The sequence below is a fragment of the Melospiza georgiana genome, chromosome 8, assembly GCF_028018845.1.
Source record: "Melospiza georgiana isolate bMelGeo1 chromosome 8, bMelGeo1.pri, whole genome shotgun sequence".
In the NCBI taxonomy this organism is placed as follows: Eukaryota; Metazoa; Chordata; class Aves; order Passeriformes; family Passerellidae; genus Melospiza; species Melospiza georgiana.
In genome coordinates this window covers 5,092,314-5,107,969 of record NC_080437.1, presented here as the reverse complement: position 1 = coordinate 5,107,969, position 15,656 = coordinate 5,092,314, and the positions used below count along the sequence as shown (strand labels likewise).

Below are 15,656 nucleotides of genomic sequence, written 5' to 3'. Positions count from 1 at the left end.
GCCGCTTCCCCTCAACGGCGCCGCCGCACCGTCACCGCTCCCCCTCAGCAGCGCCTCCCCATAACATGGCCAGCCCCCCGCCTTCCCTCAGCGGCGCCTCCCCTCAGCCTGCCCTCATCATGCCCGCCCCCCCGCCTTCCCTCAGCACCGGCACCGCCCCTCAGCTTCGCCCGCCGGCTCTTCCCGCCCGGCGCAGCCGCGGATCAGCAGCCCGGGCGCGGGGCGGGCGGGAAGGACGGTGGGGCGTTGGTCGCGGTGCTGGCGGGGCGGGATGGCGCTGTCGCAGCAGTGCGAGGCCGCGTTCGGTACGGCGGACCTGTACGGTGTGCTGGGCGTGCGGCGCGGCGCGTCCGAGCAGGACATCCGCCGCGGCTACCACCGAGCCTCGCTGCGCCTGCACCCCGACCGCGTCCCGGCCGAGCAGAAGGAGGAGGCCACACGCCGCTTCCAGGTGAGGAGAGACCGGGGGAGAAAGGGAAGGAGAGACAGAGGGAGGGAGAGGAACGGTGGCGGCCACGGGTGAGACCGACCCTCCACTCCAGAAGGGACCCGTTCCCTGATCCGCTGTCCCCCAAGTGACTGAACCCCGGGCAAGCGACCCTGAGTGCCAACCCCGCTGCCCAGCCCCGACCCTGAGTGACCAACTCCGACCCTGAATGTCAACTCCACTGACCAGCCCCGACCCCGAGTGCCCACCCCAGTGCTCGCTCCCTGCGTGCCTGACCCCCGAGTGACCGCTCCCCGAGTGACCTCCCGGCCGCTCCCGTGTCCCGCAGGTCCTGGGCAAGGTGTACGCCGTGCTGAGCGATGAGAAGCAGCGCGCAGTGTACGATGAGACGGGCATGGTGGATGAGGACGCCGAGGCGCTGCAGGACGGGCGGGACTGGCTGGAGTACTGGCAGCTGCTGTTCAAGGTGAGAGCGGGACGGCGCTGGGAGACACCTCCCCTTTTTATGTGTTTTCTCTTAAATCCTCCTGGTGAGTAAGTCCTGTAAGTCACAAAGCATCGCCTCTTTGCTCCAGGTCACCGTGAAAGACATCGAAGAGTTCAAGAGTACCTACAAGAACTCGGAGGAGGAGCTGGCTGATGTGAAGGCAGCGTACATGAACTTCAAGGGCGACATGGATCGGATCATGGAGTCTGTGCTGTGCGTGGACTACACGGATGAGCCCAGGATACGGGAGATGATCGAGCGAGCCATCGACTCCGGGGAGGTGCCATCCTACAAGGCTTTTGTAAAGGAGTCAAAGCAGAAGATGATGTCCAGAAGAAAGCGGGTAGGTTGCAGCAATTACTTAGCAGAACTTTTTCCTTTGGCAGAAATAAGTAACTCTGTTCCCAAGATGTTTGTCACAGGATTGCTGGGTTACACACCTTAGTGTTAACTTATGGTCACCCATGGTCATCACCCCCCAACCCAAATCATTGTGAAAGGCTTTTCTACTTCTTTATTTTCTTTTTATACACAATGTCTTGTTACAGTTTAGCATGTCCCTGCATTTATCTACAAAGCTGGGAGTTGCTGGAGTTAACAAAAACAAGCAAGTGACGAAAACACATTTGGGTTGGCTCTGGCCTAAATGGACTCCTGTATGCTTCTGGACACTTTGTAGCATGTTATTTGCAAATCACAGCAATCTTTAAGTTATTGTAGTATCTTCCAAAATAAAATAAAAAAAAGGGTGTGGGAACAGTGGTGGGGACAAACATCACATGCAACACTGTGAAGGAGCAGAAAAACTTTCTGCTCTGCTAAATGATGGAACCAGAATGGGCTTCCCTTCCCAAACTGGGAAACCCTTTGCACCTCCCTGCAGCTATTTGTACACAGATGCCCAAAAAGCATTTAGTAAGTCCTGTAAGACATGGTCAGATAACATGCAAAACACTTCCTTAAAAAACCTTATTTGCTCTTTTAGGCAGAAAAAGAAGCTAAAGAGGCAAAAAAGACTATAGATGAGCTGGGCCTTGGTGGAGAAAATGACTTGCAAGCACTGATTAAAGTAAGGCTTCTTCTGTTTCTTGCACGTAATTTTGTAACTGGCTTATAATTGTGTTTTCCCTGAGCGTCTTTGATTTTGGATCCTTGCATATCTTCTGATTTCCTGAGGTTAAAACCTGGCCTTAATGTTAACTATGTGCTTTAATTAAATTAGAATCAGAGTACAGTATGCATTTTTTTACCTACAATTTCCAAGAGTTAAATATTTGGGGTACTTATGGAGTAACTTCCAGTTTTAGGTTGTTTCACAGGGAGTTGTAATGATGATACTAAACTTCCTGTAGCTTGTCTTTAATGTGTTTGATGCAGTCCAAGATTTTGTGTAGCTATCAAATTTCAATGGGATAAGCAGTTTGGGAAGTTTCAAAAGGTTTTGAGTTTGGTTGGTTTTCTTTTCCCCTCCCCAGCGCCGAAGCAAAGAACGAGAAAAGGAAATGGATAACTTCTTCTCCCATCTGGAAGCTAAGTATGGCAACACTGCTAAGAAGGGAGAAAAGAAGACCTCAGGCAAGAAAAGAAAGGCAGAAGGAACAGCATAGACTGAAATACCAGGTTTCCCTTTGTGTGGAAAAGTGGATTTGGGAGAATTTTGGATGTTTTCCAGGGCTCTGTTTCAGACTGAGTGCATTGACTGGCTCTAAGTGGGAGGCATGACATGGAATCCATGCTGAAGAAGGAAGACAAGGCATTCCTGTGCTACTGTCCCCAACCCTTTGGGTGCTCTACAGTTGAGATCCATGTGTGCTGTTCACACATTTCCTCTGTAACAAACCTCCTGCTATTTTTAAAGGTCTTTGCACATCAGCTCAACAGATCTTTTTCACATATTCCAGTAGTTTTTATAAAGATAGTTTGGAAAATTGCTGATTTAATAAACTAGAAGATGGGGGTTTTTTTCAGAGTTTTGCTTTCTCAGTTCTCTGTATGTTTTCTAAATAAGTTACTTAAAACAAGCCAATTGTGTTGATTCTTCTGATTTCAGTCAAATCCTGCACACTTCCAGGGAGGATCATTTTTCAAAGGTGTAGGAGTCTCAAGGTGAACATTTTGAGAGCTGAAGACTCTCACAGTTCAACAGCAGCTCCTGGGGGAAGCCAGAGGAAGATGGTCTCTCTGTTCCCTTTTACTTGTCTGCTCTGAAAAATAACCCTGATTCTGAGAAAGTAGAGCATATCATTGTGGTTTATAACACAGGGCTTGAAGGTTACTTTTATTACACAAAATAAATAAATAACAGTCCAGGAGCAGTCCCTAGTGTCAGCCATCTGTACAAAAAACAAAAATGGCCTTAGGAGGCGACTGCATTTTTTAAACCCACTGACTCCTCTAGGCTGTGAAACACTACATCATGTTTACAGAAGTCTATTCAAGTTTATTTGTCTGCTTTTGTAACTCTTGTGCTACAGAAAACTCCCTCAGTCCCTGAGGAATGGCACAGATACCAATGGGATGTTATCTGCACTTTGCCTGACATAACTGACACACTGCACAGCGTTCCAGAAGAGAAATTGGATTTTGAATATTTTGAAGTGCTTTAGTGAGTAGAGGTCTCTGATGATCATCAGCTTCTCTCTCTGATAACTTAAAAGTGAGCTCAGAGCTGCTTTTTTTTTTTTTTAACTTCTGGAAATGCAAAGGCAGGTTAACCCAGTTATATTTGCACATTTCTCTGTTTTTGATTAAAGCATGTTTGGATCAACTGCACTTGTGAGCTTCAGTATGGATGAAAAATTATTAGCTGGTCTGGATTGGGGAAATAGGGGAGCCACGTCATAAAGAATAACAACAAGGTTTTTTTTCTATTTTGAACTGTAATTTGAAGAATAATAAGAAAATACAGGAAAACAGTGCTCTTTAATTGGACTAGAAAGGAACAAGTTTTTGTGGAGAGTCCTAATAACTTTGTTTAAATACAGCCAGTTTGTTTTTACATTTCAGTCTGGCACTTACTGCTTGGGAGTAAGACCTTCAATTAATCACTTCTTTTGAGAAGCCTGTACTTCATGGTTTCATTTGTCTTATCTGGAGCCACAAGGCCAACTCCAAATGCCTCTGCTAGGTCTGTCACACAGGGCAGACACAGCTCCTAAAAGCTCCATTGCATCAGTGGCTTCTGGAGCTCTACCTTGGAGTGAAGAAATCTTGTGTAATTACAGGTATTTTTACAAAGGGACACTGAGCTATTCTGTGAAATTACCATAAAATGTCTCACCAGGAAGATTTTATTTTGAGTACTGTCTGAAACTACTTGTAGTAGGAAGTTTCTTTTTGCCTGTTCACTGAGGAACAGGTAAAAGGAATTTTTGTAACTCAGCAAGAGGCAGTGGTGTGCTGCCCTTGGAGCTGCCAGGCCACCTGCTCTGCTGCCTTGGTTCTGCACACCTGTGTTCATACCTGCTGCAGCTGCCACAGCATTCATCACCTGCCAAAGCTGAGTGCTTGCTTTTGCTAGTACAATATTGCTTTAAACATACTGAATCATATAAATACATTTTTTAAAAATATGTAAATCACTATGTCTGTAGAAGGATTAACCTTCCTAAGGGAAAAATGAGCAGGTCCTGCAGTGCCTGTAAGGACATGAACCTGTCACCAGCCTCATGGAAAACAGCACAAGCACAGCCTGAGAGTGTTTGCTGGGTTTCCCAGGAGTTGGGCTTCACTGGAATGTATTCACCCTTCCACTGGAGCATCACTTTCTCTACTGGTAGGAAGTGGAATGTTTGAGTGCACCCCTTCTAATCTTTGGCAGCTGCTGCTTAGATTTATATAAAAATAACTATCTGGAAGGAAGGGTGTTTGAAAACTCTGTGTAAACAACGTTGACCTTGCTGGGAAAGAGAGGTGGTTCATGACTCTCTGGAGAGGGATGGATGGGTGGATGCTCCTCCATGGCCAACATCAGTGCCTCTGTTTGCTCTTTGTGCCTGATCCACTTCGGCCGTGGGCTTTCACAGAGCCACGGGATGGAAGACCTGGCAAACAAGAGATCGTGCACAGCCTCAAGACTTTGGGAAGGAATTACAGCTAAGTATCAAATGCATCTACACTAGCCTAAAACTAAAATCTCTTTTTAGTCTAACACATGGCTAGCAACTGCATTATTTATAGCTTTCAAAAAGGGCAAAGCTTGTGCTTGCAGAATTGCTGCGTTGCAGGGAGCGACTGCATTCCTTGATATTTCACTGAGTATTTGTGTCTACAAAGCTTTGCTAATTTAATTTGGTTTTGTCAATACAGCAGTCATAAAACTCATCTTGCATTTTTCTTTTGGGTGGGGGAGGAGGGCAGATATTTAATTTCAGTAGGAACCACTCCTTGCTTGTTTACAAACAAGTAACTTCAGTTTTAGTGCCTTTGTTAACCTCAAGTTACTATTTCTGTTTAAGCTGACAACTGCTTTGAAAACTTGGACAATGAGAAGTGCTGGGGCTGATGACATTAAGCTTTCTTACTTGATTTAAATAGTTGGTGGCAATAAAAACAAAACCCAACAAAATGCATCCAACTATACTCTGGAGTACAGTAGAACATAGCAAGTATAACATCTGTATAATGGCAAATTAAAGACATGGATGGAACTCTGAAAAAGTGTAAATTACCTGTAGGAATGTACCCCTGTAGGAAATGCATCTCTGTCCCAAAAGCCTCCTTTGTTTGGTCTTACTAAACCCTGTGACTGCTGGGCATACCTGAACTTGTGGATGCTCTCCTTGTCCAGGATTGATTAGTGTAATCAATAACAGTGCAAGAACGGCGGCGCTGGGAATGGGGCTGGAAAAACAGCTCAAGTTAGTTCTGTTTGCATGAAAAAAAATCAGCAAGATTATAATACAACTAAAAACTACTTAAACACATGTATTTGGTAATGAGTTAGATGTTGTGAAGGTCTAAGAAAAGTTTTAAAGAAAGGTCAAATCAACTTTAGAAGTAGAAAATACACTTTTCTAACACTTATTTAGAATGATCACTGGGCCAGTTAGAGGCAGTCTTTCCGTTTCAGGATATTGCACTGTTCCAAAGCAGATTTCATAACTGCTGAGTCCAGGATGTTGAAATTATGCACACAAACCAATCAAGCAGCTATTTAAAAGCTGTGCTGAAATTACAGCTGCCAAAGCTTAGATCAAAACACTTTGTTAAGATACAAGAAGGCACCAGTAGAGTAGGAGTCATTAAACTGAGAGTATTGGATACTGAAACAGACTGGACATGGATTGATGTTAATTCTCAAAGCACCCTTTTCAGTAATTAAGGATGATGTGGTGTAATTAGCCATGCTTTACCGAGGATGTGCTGGTTGTGCTAGGCCTGGAGAAGGGATCAGGTAAGAACAGCTGCTCCTGGAGCTGCTGGTGAGTGTCCTCTTGTGCCGTGACACTCTGAGCACGGCTCGAGTTCCCTCGAGGTTTCTGCAAGGAGAAATAGCAGAGTTATGGCTTTTTCTTAGTGCAGCAGTTCATTAAAATAATTAACCCAGGAATTAAAGCTAATTTTCAAATTGAATTACTTTATACCTAGTTTTGAGGAGGGAAACATTGAATTTGCATTAGAACTAAGCAGGTAAGTGTGGGTGATGCTGTTGCTCAAAACTGATATAACATTTTTCTATTTGATCATCTATTTGACCTTCTGTCACAAAACAAGAAATAAACTGGAACTCCTGGGCTGGGTAATTTGACCAGCAGTGATAACAACTTTAGATTACCCAGTAGTAAAATGAGATTCCTGTGCCTGTTACCGTTTGCCTGTGAGATCCTGTGGTGCTCCCATGCTCTGTGGTGGTAGCAATGGGTGGCAGGGGGTGATTTCTGTTCAGCAGCAGCGGGGAGGGTGAGGTCAGCTGCTCCTGTGTAGTCAGGCTGGAATGCACAGTAAGAACAGAAAAACACACAGTTAATGTGTTTGGCAGGTGGAATGGTGTGATGTTGTCCTTTTCTTTGGCCTTCTGGAGTTGACTGTTCTGTAACAATACCTTGGAAAAGCTCCAAACCATCTATAAAAGACTTTCCTAGTGCTCCCTACTTACATTTTACAATACATTTTGTCCTGGATTGTCAAGCAAATTGTATTCTATTTGCCATCTGGATGGCAGTTGTCTTCTGTTCAGTGGGCAGTTTTCCTTATCTCTTTCACAATCACTCCTCCTTCCAGAGAGACATCTGCTGATAACAGGCTATTGAATGTCACTGCATGGCTGATAAGAGCTACAGCATCCCATTGGGAGATGTGAGCCCAGAGGGAGGAGCCAAGCATTCCTGCCTAGATATAATCTGGAGATTCTGGAACACCAGCACAGCTTCTCCACAGGATTCCCCAGAGGAACAGCAGCTGCCTCTCCCACTGGATCTTCAGAGGAATAATACATCCTTCTACAGGATCACTGCTCCAACAGAACCACCCCTGACACTGCAGGAGGGCTGCAGCCACATTTCCAATTGGACTGCTGCCAACACCCTGACCAAGAGGGTGTCAGGTTGGGTTCTGACTCTGTCAGTGTTGTTTTGGTTTACTGCATTGTTTATTTTATCCTTTTATTTTCTTCCCCATTAAAAAACTGTTATTTCCTGCTCCCTTATTTTTTATCTGAGAGCCCCTTAATTTAAAATTTATAGCAATTCAGAGAAGAGGGGTTTACATTTTCCATTTCAGGGGAGGCTCCTGCCTCATTTAGACACCTATCTTTTGAAACCTAAACACATTTTAATAAAGCAGAGATGTCAGAATTTCTTATTGACTGAAGCCTGAGGAAAGGGAACAGAAACACAAAATACTGGAAGGAAAAACACCAGTTATGAAGGGACAAGGAATAAGTCTCAATATGTGACAAGAAGGCAACAGACTGGATGAATTTATAGATGAACAACAAAACTAGAAGTAAACTACATCAATTTAGAACATGTGAAATGGACAGATCTATCAAATCCTGCCTTGTTTCCTGATACCCTGTGGTCCCTGTAAATGACTCCATTCAGTCAGGTCATTATGCAAAATAAAAGAAAGATATTCTAGATGTGGTTGAGGGCTCACTAGGAGCCCTTTGGTCAGTCAGATCACCCGTTTAAACATCTTTATAGTCCAGTCTGGGCTAGGATAACAACATGCAGTATGACCTCCAAAATATGCAGAATTTTAAATTTATATTGAAAATAGGCTGCAGAAAGAGACAGCCATGTCAAGGAGGAGATGGTGGCATTCATTTTGCTTGCAGAGGACAGACTGGGCTCTATTGCTCACATGCAAAACTACCTGAACATGGGAATGTGTGTGATTCACTGAATCACAGCTGGCAGCACACTGAACATCAGCTTTAAGAACTCAGCCCTCTCAGGAGAGCTGTGCTTTTGGGGCACCTCCTCTCCCTGCCCAGGGCTGCTCTCTGACCCTGGTGCTGTTTTGGGGACCTACAGGCGCCTGCAGACGTCGTCCCCGGAGCGCGGGGTCCCGATGGGATGCAGGGTCCGTGGGGGAGGGTTCCTCCTCCTGGTGCAGCGGGACAGGGACGAGGTGCTGAGCTCCAGGGGACGGTTTGGCCACGCCCGGGTGGAGAGGAGGGAGCTCGAACCTGGCCGCTTGTCATCCAGGTCCCTAACAACAACAGCAACAACAACAAAATTACAAGACCAAAAGAGAGATGGTCAGCTGTAGCCATGATATATTCTGAAAAATCCCATTGCCAGGATTTTTTCTCCTGAGAAGCTGAGAGGCCTCAGAAACAAAATGTAAACAATGATTATCTGCTGCTGTGGAATGCAACAGGTGGATCCGTGATTGGTCTCATGTGGTTGTTTTTAATTAATGGCCAATCACAGTCCAGCTGTCTCAGACTCACTGGTCAGTCACAACATTTTGTTATCATTCCACTTCTTTCAAGCCTTCTGATGAAATCCTTTCTTCTATTATTTTACTATAGTTTTAATATATCTTTTACTTTTAATATAATATATATAATAAAATAATAAATCAGCCTTCTGAAACATGGAGCCAAGATTCTCGTCTCTTCCCATGTCAGGATTGCCTGCAAACTTTCAAAATCAGCATGACAACAGCTGTTAGCAAAGTGCTCACCTACAGGTGACTTTAATCATAAAATATGAGGGCAGAAATTATGTGTTTTGATTTTTAATGTAACTTATGGTAATAACATATCCTCTGAACAGACAGAGACACAGCTCTCACAGGATTTTCCTGAGAAGCTGTGAGAAAGCTCAGAGAAAAGAATGAGAAACAATTCTTATCTGCACTTGCTGCACCTGTTGTTGTGCAGATGTGGAATGTGTTATGGAGTTTGTTTACCAAAGGGTGCTTTCTTAACTGAATACTAGTGATGGTGTTTGGATTCACTGACCAATTAGATCTGTCTGTATTTGACTGTCTCATCAGTTTCTTAGTAATATAGTGTAATATGGTATAATATACCATAATAAAACAATTAATCAGCCTCTACAATCATGGAGTCAATGCTCATTATTCCCCAATCAGGGAATATGACAGTAACTACATCAATTTTCACAGAGGACAAATAAACAAACAACCAAGTAGGAAAATAACTAATAACTAATTCTGACAGAGGAATTTATCTTACAAGGTTTTGGGTCAAATCCCTCTCACTGTGAGAGTGCTCTACTTTATTTACTACAGGTGATCCATAGCTCTTACAGTGTTTTCTCCACTACAGGCAGGTTCCTTTGGTGTAACTGGATCCCATGGATCACCATCAAGCCATTCAGGTTACGCTGAGAACTACTACTTGAGCCTTGAGAGAGACTTACCTGAAATTAAAACAAAATAAGTAAATAAATTACTGTTTGGCAGAGACACACACACAAATATTTACAGACTTTGTATATCTCTTTGGAGAAAAGTCATTAATTTCTTCCATGACATCCAGATATATACTCAGTTATATTATTTCCCCAACTAGGGGATCTTAGCATTTAATTTTTTGAATGATAGTGCTTAGAAAGTTTTCCAACTGAGTAGCTCATTTACTGATCTTCCAACAACGACTATAATCAGAAGCTTTACGAAAATACAAAAATAATTTGTAGTGTATATTGACATTTTATGTCAAGAACAGATCTGCAAAGTCCCTCTTCTGAGATACAGACTGATGTGAAAAAAGCCATCATATTCCACCCACCATAAGAAGAGCAAGTAGAAAATAGCAGAGCTTGAATCCCATACATACTTGAGGTGCTTTTCTCCTCTTTTTGCTTTTGCGGCCACCTCTGGGTTTTGGGCACTACACACACAACAAGGGGACACAAGGGATAGGCAGGGGGAAGAAATAAAGGATAAAGAAATAAAAAAGAAATAAGAAGGAAATAGCTGAATTAAAATGGAATAAACAGGTAACACTTTGGTGCTCACCACTCTAGATGCAAATCATCTAAAGTAGATTATACAGTTAAATTCAGTGACTGAGGGAAAAAAAAACTGGTTTAGAACTGCAGAAATTTCTCCCTTCTTGCTAGATGAATTAATTATTATTGTGAGAATGGTATGCCACACACACACTCCTCAGTCTCACCATTAAACTGTGGAAAGAACTACATCCTGAATCAACAGCCACCACACAGTTGTCATACACAGACATAAAATACTGTTTCAAGGAGGAAAGCAGGAATTAAAACATCCAACTGAGTAACAACATGACTAAAGTGTCAGAAAGGACAGCCAGCACTCACACAAAGTACAAATCAGTTATTTAGCTAAACAGAACCACTCTGTCTGCTGAGGTAACACTGTGATTCATCCCCACACAAAACACAACAGCTGGTTAAAAATCCTTACCAGATTTGATGCCACTGAGGGCATCTTAGTGTGTGGCACCCGAGGTAACAGTGCTGGCAGAGGATCCAGCTGCAAAGGGCTTCTGGCATCTGCTCGGAGCGTTTCCACTGCTATGATATTTTTCTCATCATCTGTGCAAAGCAACAGAATTCCTGTCAATATTTTGCATTGCTAGTCATTGCCAGTGCTATGAATAATTTTTTTTTAGAGAGAGTCCCCTTGGATGAGAAGCTCTGCTAAGTTATTTGAAGATTTGTTTCACAATGTTACCAAAATAACCTTTTTATTGCCACTGAAGAGATCCTTCCCAAATATGACTTTGCAAAATTAGCTGAAATCCCCTTTTGAGCCCCTCACCTTAACTGTGAATCCTTACCTGAGGCTGACCCTTCCCAGTGCCTGCAGATCAATTCTTCCATGCAGACCAGCACTTCACTCCACACATCATCAAACACAAAGGTGAGCACGGAATCCTTCATGCAGGAATAGGGAGAGACAGGAGGAAACCCCAATTTCCGTCTGCCAGAGGACAGCCCCATTTTCCTCTCGTGCAAATCCTCCTCCCTGTAAAAATGTAAGCATTACCTGCACCAGAAATACATTGTGCCCTACATTTATTTTCAGTTTTCCCACTGACCTCAGTGAGAAATGACTGACCTACCCTGGTCTCCCTATACAGAATGATTATAAATCATACTCCATGAACAATAATTAACCCTTGAGATCAAATTCACATTAAAAAATCAGAATTATTTGTTACAGTGATGTTTCTTCATCACTTTGTTAGGCTCCATATCTAATGACAGGACAGAATCCTGAAGATAAGAGAGTGATATTTTTTGCTGCAGCAATGTCTCTCTAGTCTGGTAAAACCAATAAACATAACCATTTTAATTTAATGGTCTATGCAGATAAGTGCCTTTAATTATTAAAACAAATTAAATAGTTAGGAACTGACAGCACCCTCCAGAGTCCTTACCCAGGTCATATGTTCATACTGTAGGGCTGAATAATGTAAAGGGGTAGAAAGATAAATATAGGTTGTAATTGTTTCTTGACAAGCATAAAATCCACTCTAGTTCTTAAAAATACCACTGAAAAAAAATACAGAAAGGTACAATTCCACCCAAAACAGAAGCAGCACACTGCTGTTGCATAACTAACAGCAGTGAATTTGACACAGTGTAAAAAAATAAATGGTGTTTAAACACATATTATTAAATACTCAAGCTCTTAGGATGGAATGAATTATTCAAACCAAGCACAAAAATGGACAGTGTGACAAGCTATCAAAAAAAATTCCTAAACATAATTTAGTGAAAGAAATTGCCCTAGGAAATAGGTTGGGAAAATCCCCAGTGCCCAGGCAACCTCAGGCCTTTGAGAGCTCTGTAGAGAAAAGATAAATCAATTAATCAAGTATGTGTATCTTAACTGCAGGAACCCCAGGACAGTATTTTAATCTTCAATACCTACACATCTCTGTGGTCAAATGCCAAGTATTCCTCCACTATGCCTTCGGAGAGAATGACCTCCTCTTCCCCTTCACCCCTCTCTGAGGAGCACAAGGTGGGAGGCTTGGAAGGGTTGGCCTTTTTGTGAGCAGGAGCAACAAAAAGAGGCACCTTCTTGCCCACAACACTCAACCTGGACAGGTGACAGTTTTCAGAAAGCAGAAATAAAAATGAGTTGTTATTCCACCTCAAATACCTAAGAGACAAGCATGGTTGTTAAGGGCAAGCAGTAGTGAGGCCAAAAAAAACCATTCATTAAAGCAATAACGTTTGGTTTGGATACCTTTTAATTCTTGCTAAGGAACCTGAAACTTCAGGGACAAAATATCCAAAGCTGATTAGAAAACATTTTGAAACATGAAATAATAAAAGCAGCACTAACAGTACTTTGTATTTTTTCAAGTCTAGGCAAATTCAACAGATGATTAATAACAAAATCAGCTACAGTACATACATATTCTTAAGAACTCAGCAGCAGCAAAGATATTTCTATTAACTGGCCACTTCACTGTAGTCAGCAAAAGCACAACTATGTGTTCTTGCTATTCTAAGTGTATTAGATTGAGTTAAAAAGGGGAAAAAGAGAGTGTGCTGTGTTCAAAACTCAGCCTAACAGGAAGGCTGCACACTCTAAGAAGCAGAGAACAAACCTTCCTTCCCACCCTGGCATGACCCAGGCTCAGTGCTGGTACTTACTCATCAGAATCCTTTTCCTGCGGTGAGCTTACATCCGACGGAGCCGAACTGCCCGAGGGGGAGCTCGAGTACCATCCATAGCCTTCATCTGTGGGGGGCACCACCTGCTTCCCCACCACCCTGCCACGGCAAAAGCAAAGGAGAAACACAGCAGAAAACCTTGGCAGTGCAGTTATTGAAGGGTGTAAGAACAGCAGCAAGCCCTAAAAGTTCTCCTGGGAAGCTGTGCAGTTTTCCTGGTGACACTTTCAGTTTTCTAAGAGAATTCTGCTCTGTTAAGGCCAAGTCAGCCACAGATGGCAACAAATCTCTGTCAAGGAACCACGTGTGAGGTAAGAGGATGTTTATTAATGACAGGCAGGCACATCTCCAGAGTGATCTTTTTATCTCTAGCTACTGCATAGCTGCACAAACCCACCCTGTCTTCTGTTTTAAAAGCAACTGTGTGCCTTGTAGGGAAGGCAGCAGCACCAACCCTTGAATAAAATACCTGAGGTGAGGAAAGCTGGAGGACCACTGGTGGCATTCTTCCCGCAGCCCCTCAACATGAACTGTCTCTTTCTGCTCATACAGAAGCTCATCAATTTGTCTGAACATCTGCTGAACTTGCTGTGTGGCAGCTTTGTCAAATTCCTGGAGAGGAAAGAAAATACCTCGTGAATAGCATTTGCACGGGTTTCTTTAATTGATCTTTTAAAATATAATTGGAACACACGACTATTTGTTTAGACCTTAGCAAGAATGCAGAAAAAGATTTTAACTTTAAATTATTTTCTCCCAGAGATGATGCAGCCTGCTCTAAAGATGGATGGCAGCCACATAAAACGCTAACTTTGACACAGCAGAAAAAAATATTAAAACATTTAGAAATATCCATATTATTATATTAAGCTACAAGACTTAAAGGAATAGAAACAGGAAGGATAAAATTCAGTGATATTTTAATGCAATGGAGGATTTGTTGCTTCCAGTGTCCACAAACAGCAGCAACACAAAAAGCAGTGCAGGCTGGTGGGAAGCACTGAATGTGAGGGGTGGTCAGGCCCTTTGTTACATGCAGACAGAAAATGGGGTCAGTTCTGCGGTAATTTAAACCTAAACAGCTCCATCTCACCTCCCAGAAGGCAACAGCACACCTTGGTGGAAGGAGAATAAATCAAACATTTCAAAATGAAAAGAATGTTTTAGGAACTTCCCATATTTTGAGAAACATGCAAGGATTCAGAAGTTTGATAAACTCACACCAAGTACCTGAAAGTTACCCAGCCATGCCTGGGGTTCCACAATAACAGCATTTATAGATACACTCGGGCACTAAATGACTTGCATTTCCAAAATTTTTAGTGGAAATGAAGAATACCAACAGAATAGTATGAGCCTTGTGTGTTTTGAATAGAAAGATGGAAAGCAGTAAAAAAGATGTTCTTTCTTTAATCAGCACCATGATTTTTTGACAGATTGAATCATTTTTGTTCTGAGATGTCTTTGCAGCGGTATTTAAGTGTCTTTCTGTGCTCCATTTGGCTTGGATGATTATGTTGTACTCACGTCATAGCCCCAGGAGAAGACTGAGCTGTCTTCTGTGGAGGTGTCAGCACAACCCTGACTCGCAGTCCGTGCATCCCCATGATCATCGGATCCCTTACGGATTCCCGACTCCCTGAAACACGCACATCGAGCCAAAAACAAAAACAAAGAGAAAGCAAATCAGCGCACAATAAACAATGACAGAGCGAGTGTGTCAGTAAACACAGCCTGGCTGTGCCAGAACAGCTGGATCAGATGTGTCACCACAAGTACCTGGAGGTCTGGGCTCGGTTTTCAGCCGCGGGTGTGGCTGAGCACACCTGAGCCCGCGGCTCTGGCGGTGGGTGATGCCTCAGGGCATGTTTGGGGAGTCCTCGTCTGTAAAAACAGAAATGGAACTTGGCAAACCTTACAAGAATAAACATTTATGGCGTTCTCGACAAGATTTATAGGCTTTTCTTTCCTGCTTCACAAGGACTGTGCAGATATCTATTACTATTACCAAGCTAATTCTTGTCCCCAAAACTCTGGGTTTCAGGTGTCAAAATTAACTCCAGGATAAATATGGACTTTAAGGTCTTGGCTTCAAAATCAGCTAAACTTAACCTTAAAATGCTGTGAATTGAGGTACAGCTCCCTAAAAGCAGAGATGACGCCATTACCCTGTAGATTAATTACATTGAATGAAATTAAATAGAGCAAGAGTAAACGAGCCGAGTAAGTCAGAACTGACCCAACTCTTGGGTCAGGGGATAAGAGCCGGTTACAGGGATTTAATCCCGTTCGGTCCCACCGGTATCCGGCCGGGACCGGTGCTCAGGAATCCGGGATATCCCGGGAATGCCGGGAACCATCTCCCGTCGGGGATAGGGGGTGACCGGGCCGTCCCGGGGCCCTGCTCGGTGCTGGGGGCAGCGCGGGCGGCAGGCCCGGGAGCGGGGCAGGGGGATCGCGACCGGGACCGCGCTGGGGCTCGGGGCCGCGCCGGGCACCGGGGCAGCGGCGGCCACTCACGGCTGCACCGGTTTCCGCGCGTATCGCGATATCATCCTCAGCGCCGCCGCCCCGCCGCCGCCATCGCGCCGCTCCTCCCCGGGGGCGGAGCGCTTTGGGCCCGGCG

At 43.8% G+C, this 15,656-nt stretch overlaps 2 protein-coding genes across 2 annotated transcripts; one reads left to right on the top strand and one right to left on the bottom strand.

The window, feature by feature from the left end:
- The first annotated feature begins 233 nt into the window (after nucleotides 1–233).
- DNAJC9 (DnaJ heat shock protein family (Hsp40) member C9) lies at nucleotides 234–3,622 on the top strand. Its single transcript, XM_058029552.1, has 5 exons — nucleotides 234–451; nucleotides 777–914; nucleotides 1,024–1,278; nucleotides 1,921–2,004; nucleotides 2,411–3,622. Exons 1-5 carry the CDS (start codon nucleotides 272–274, stop codon nucleotides 2,540–2,542), a joined length of 789 nt encoding a protein of 262 aa, XP_057885535.1. The 5' UTR covers nucleotides 234–271; the 3' UTR covers nucleotides 2,543–3,622.
- Nucleotides 3,623–3,767: 145 nt separating this feature from the next.
- On the bottom strand, nucleotides 3,768–15,620 carry FAM149B1 (family with sequence similarity 149 member B1). Its single transcript, XM_058029551.1, has 15 exons — nucleotides 15,551–15,620; nucleotides 14,810–14,914; nucleotides 14,558–14,669; nucleotides 13,500–13,642; nucleotides 13,010–13,129; nucleotides 12,276–12,446; nucleotides 11,176–11,363; nucleotides 10,800–10,930; nucleotides 10,195–10,248; nucleotides 9,663–9,775; nucleotides 8,412–8,591; nucleotides 6,745–6,865; nucleotides 6,290–6,415; nucleotides 5,696–5,777; nucleotides 3,768–4,978 (listed from the first exon to the last, which is right to left on the bottom strand). Exons 1-15 carry the CDS (start codon nucleotides 15,583–15,585, stop codon nucleotides 4,905–4,907), a joined length of 1,755 nt encoding a protein of 584 aa, XP_057885534.1. The 5' UTR covers nucleotides 15,586–15,620; the 3' UTR covers nucleotides 3,768–4,904.
- Nucleotides 15,621–15,656: the final 36 nt, after the last annotated feature.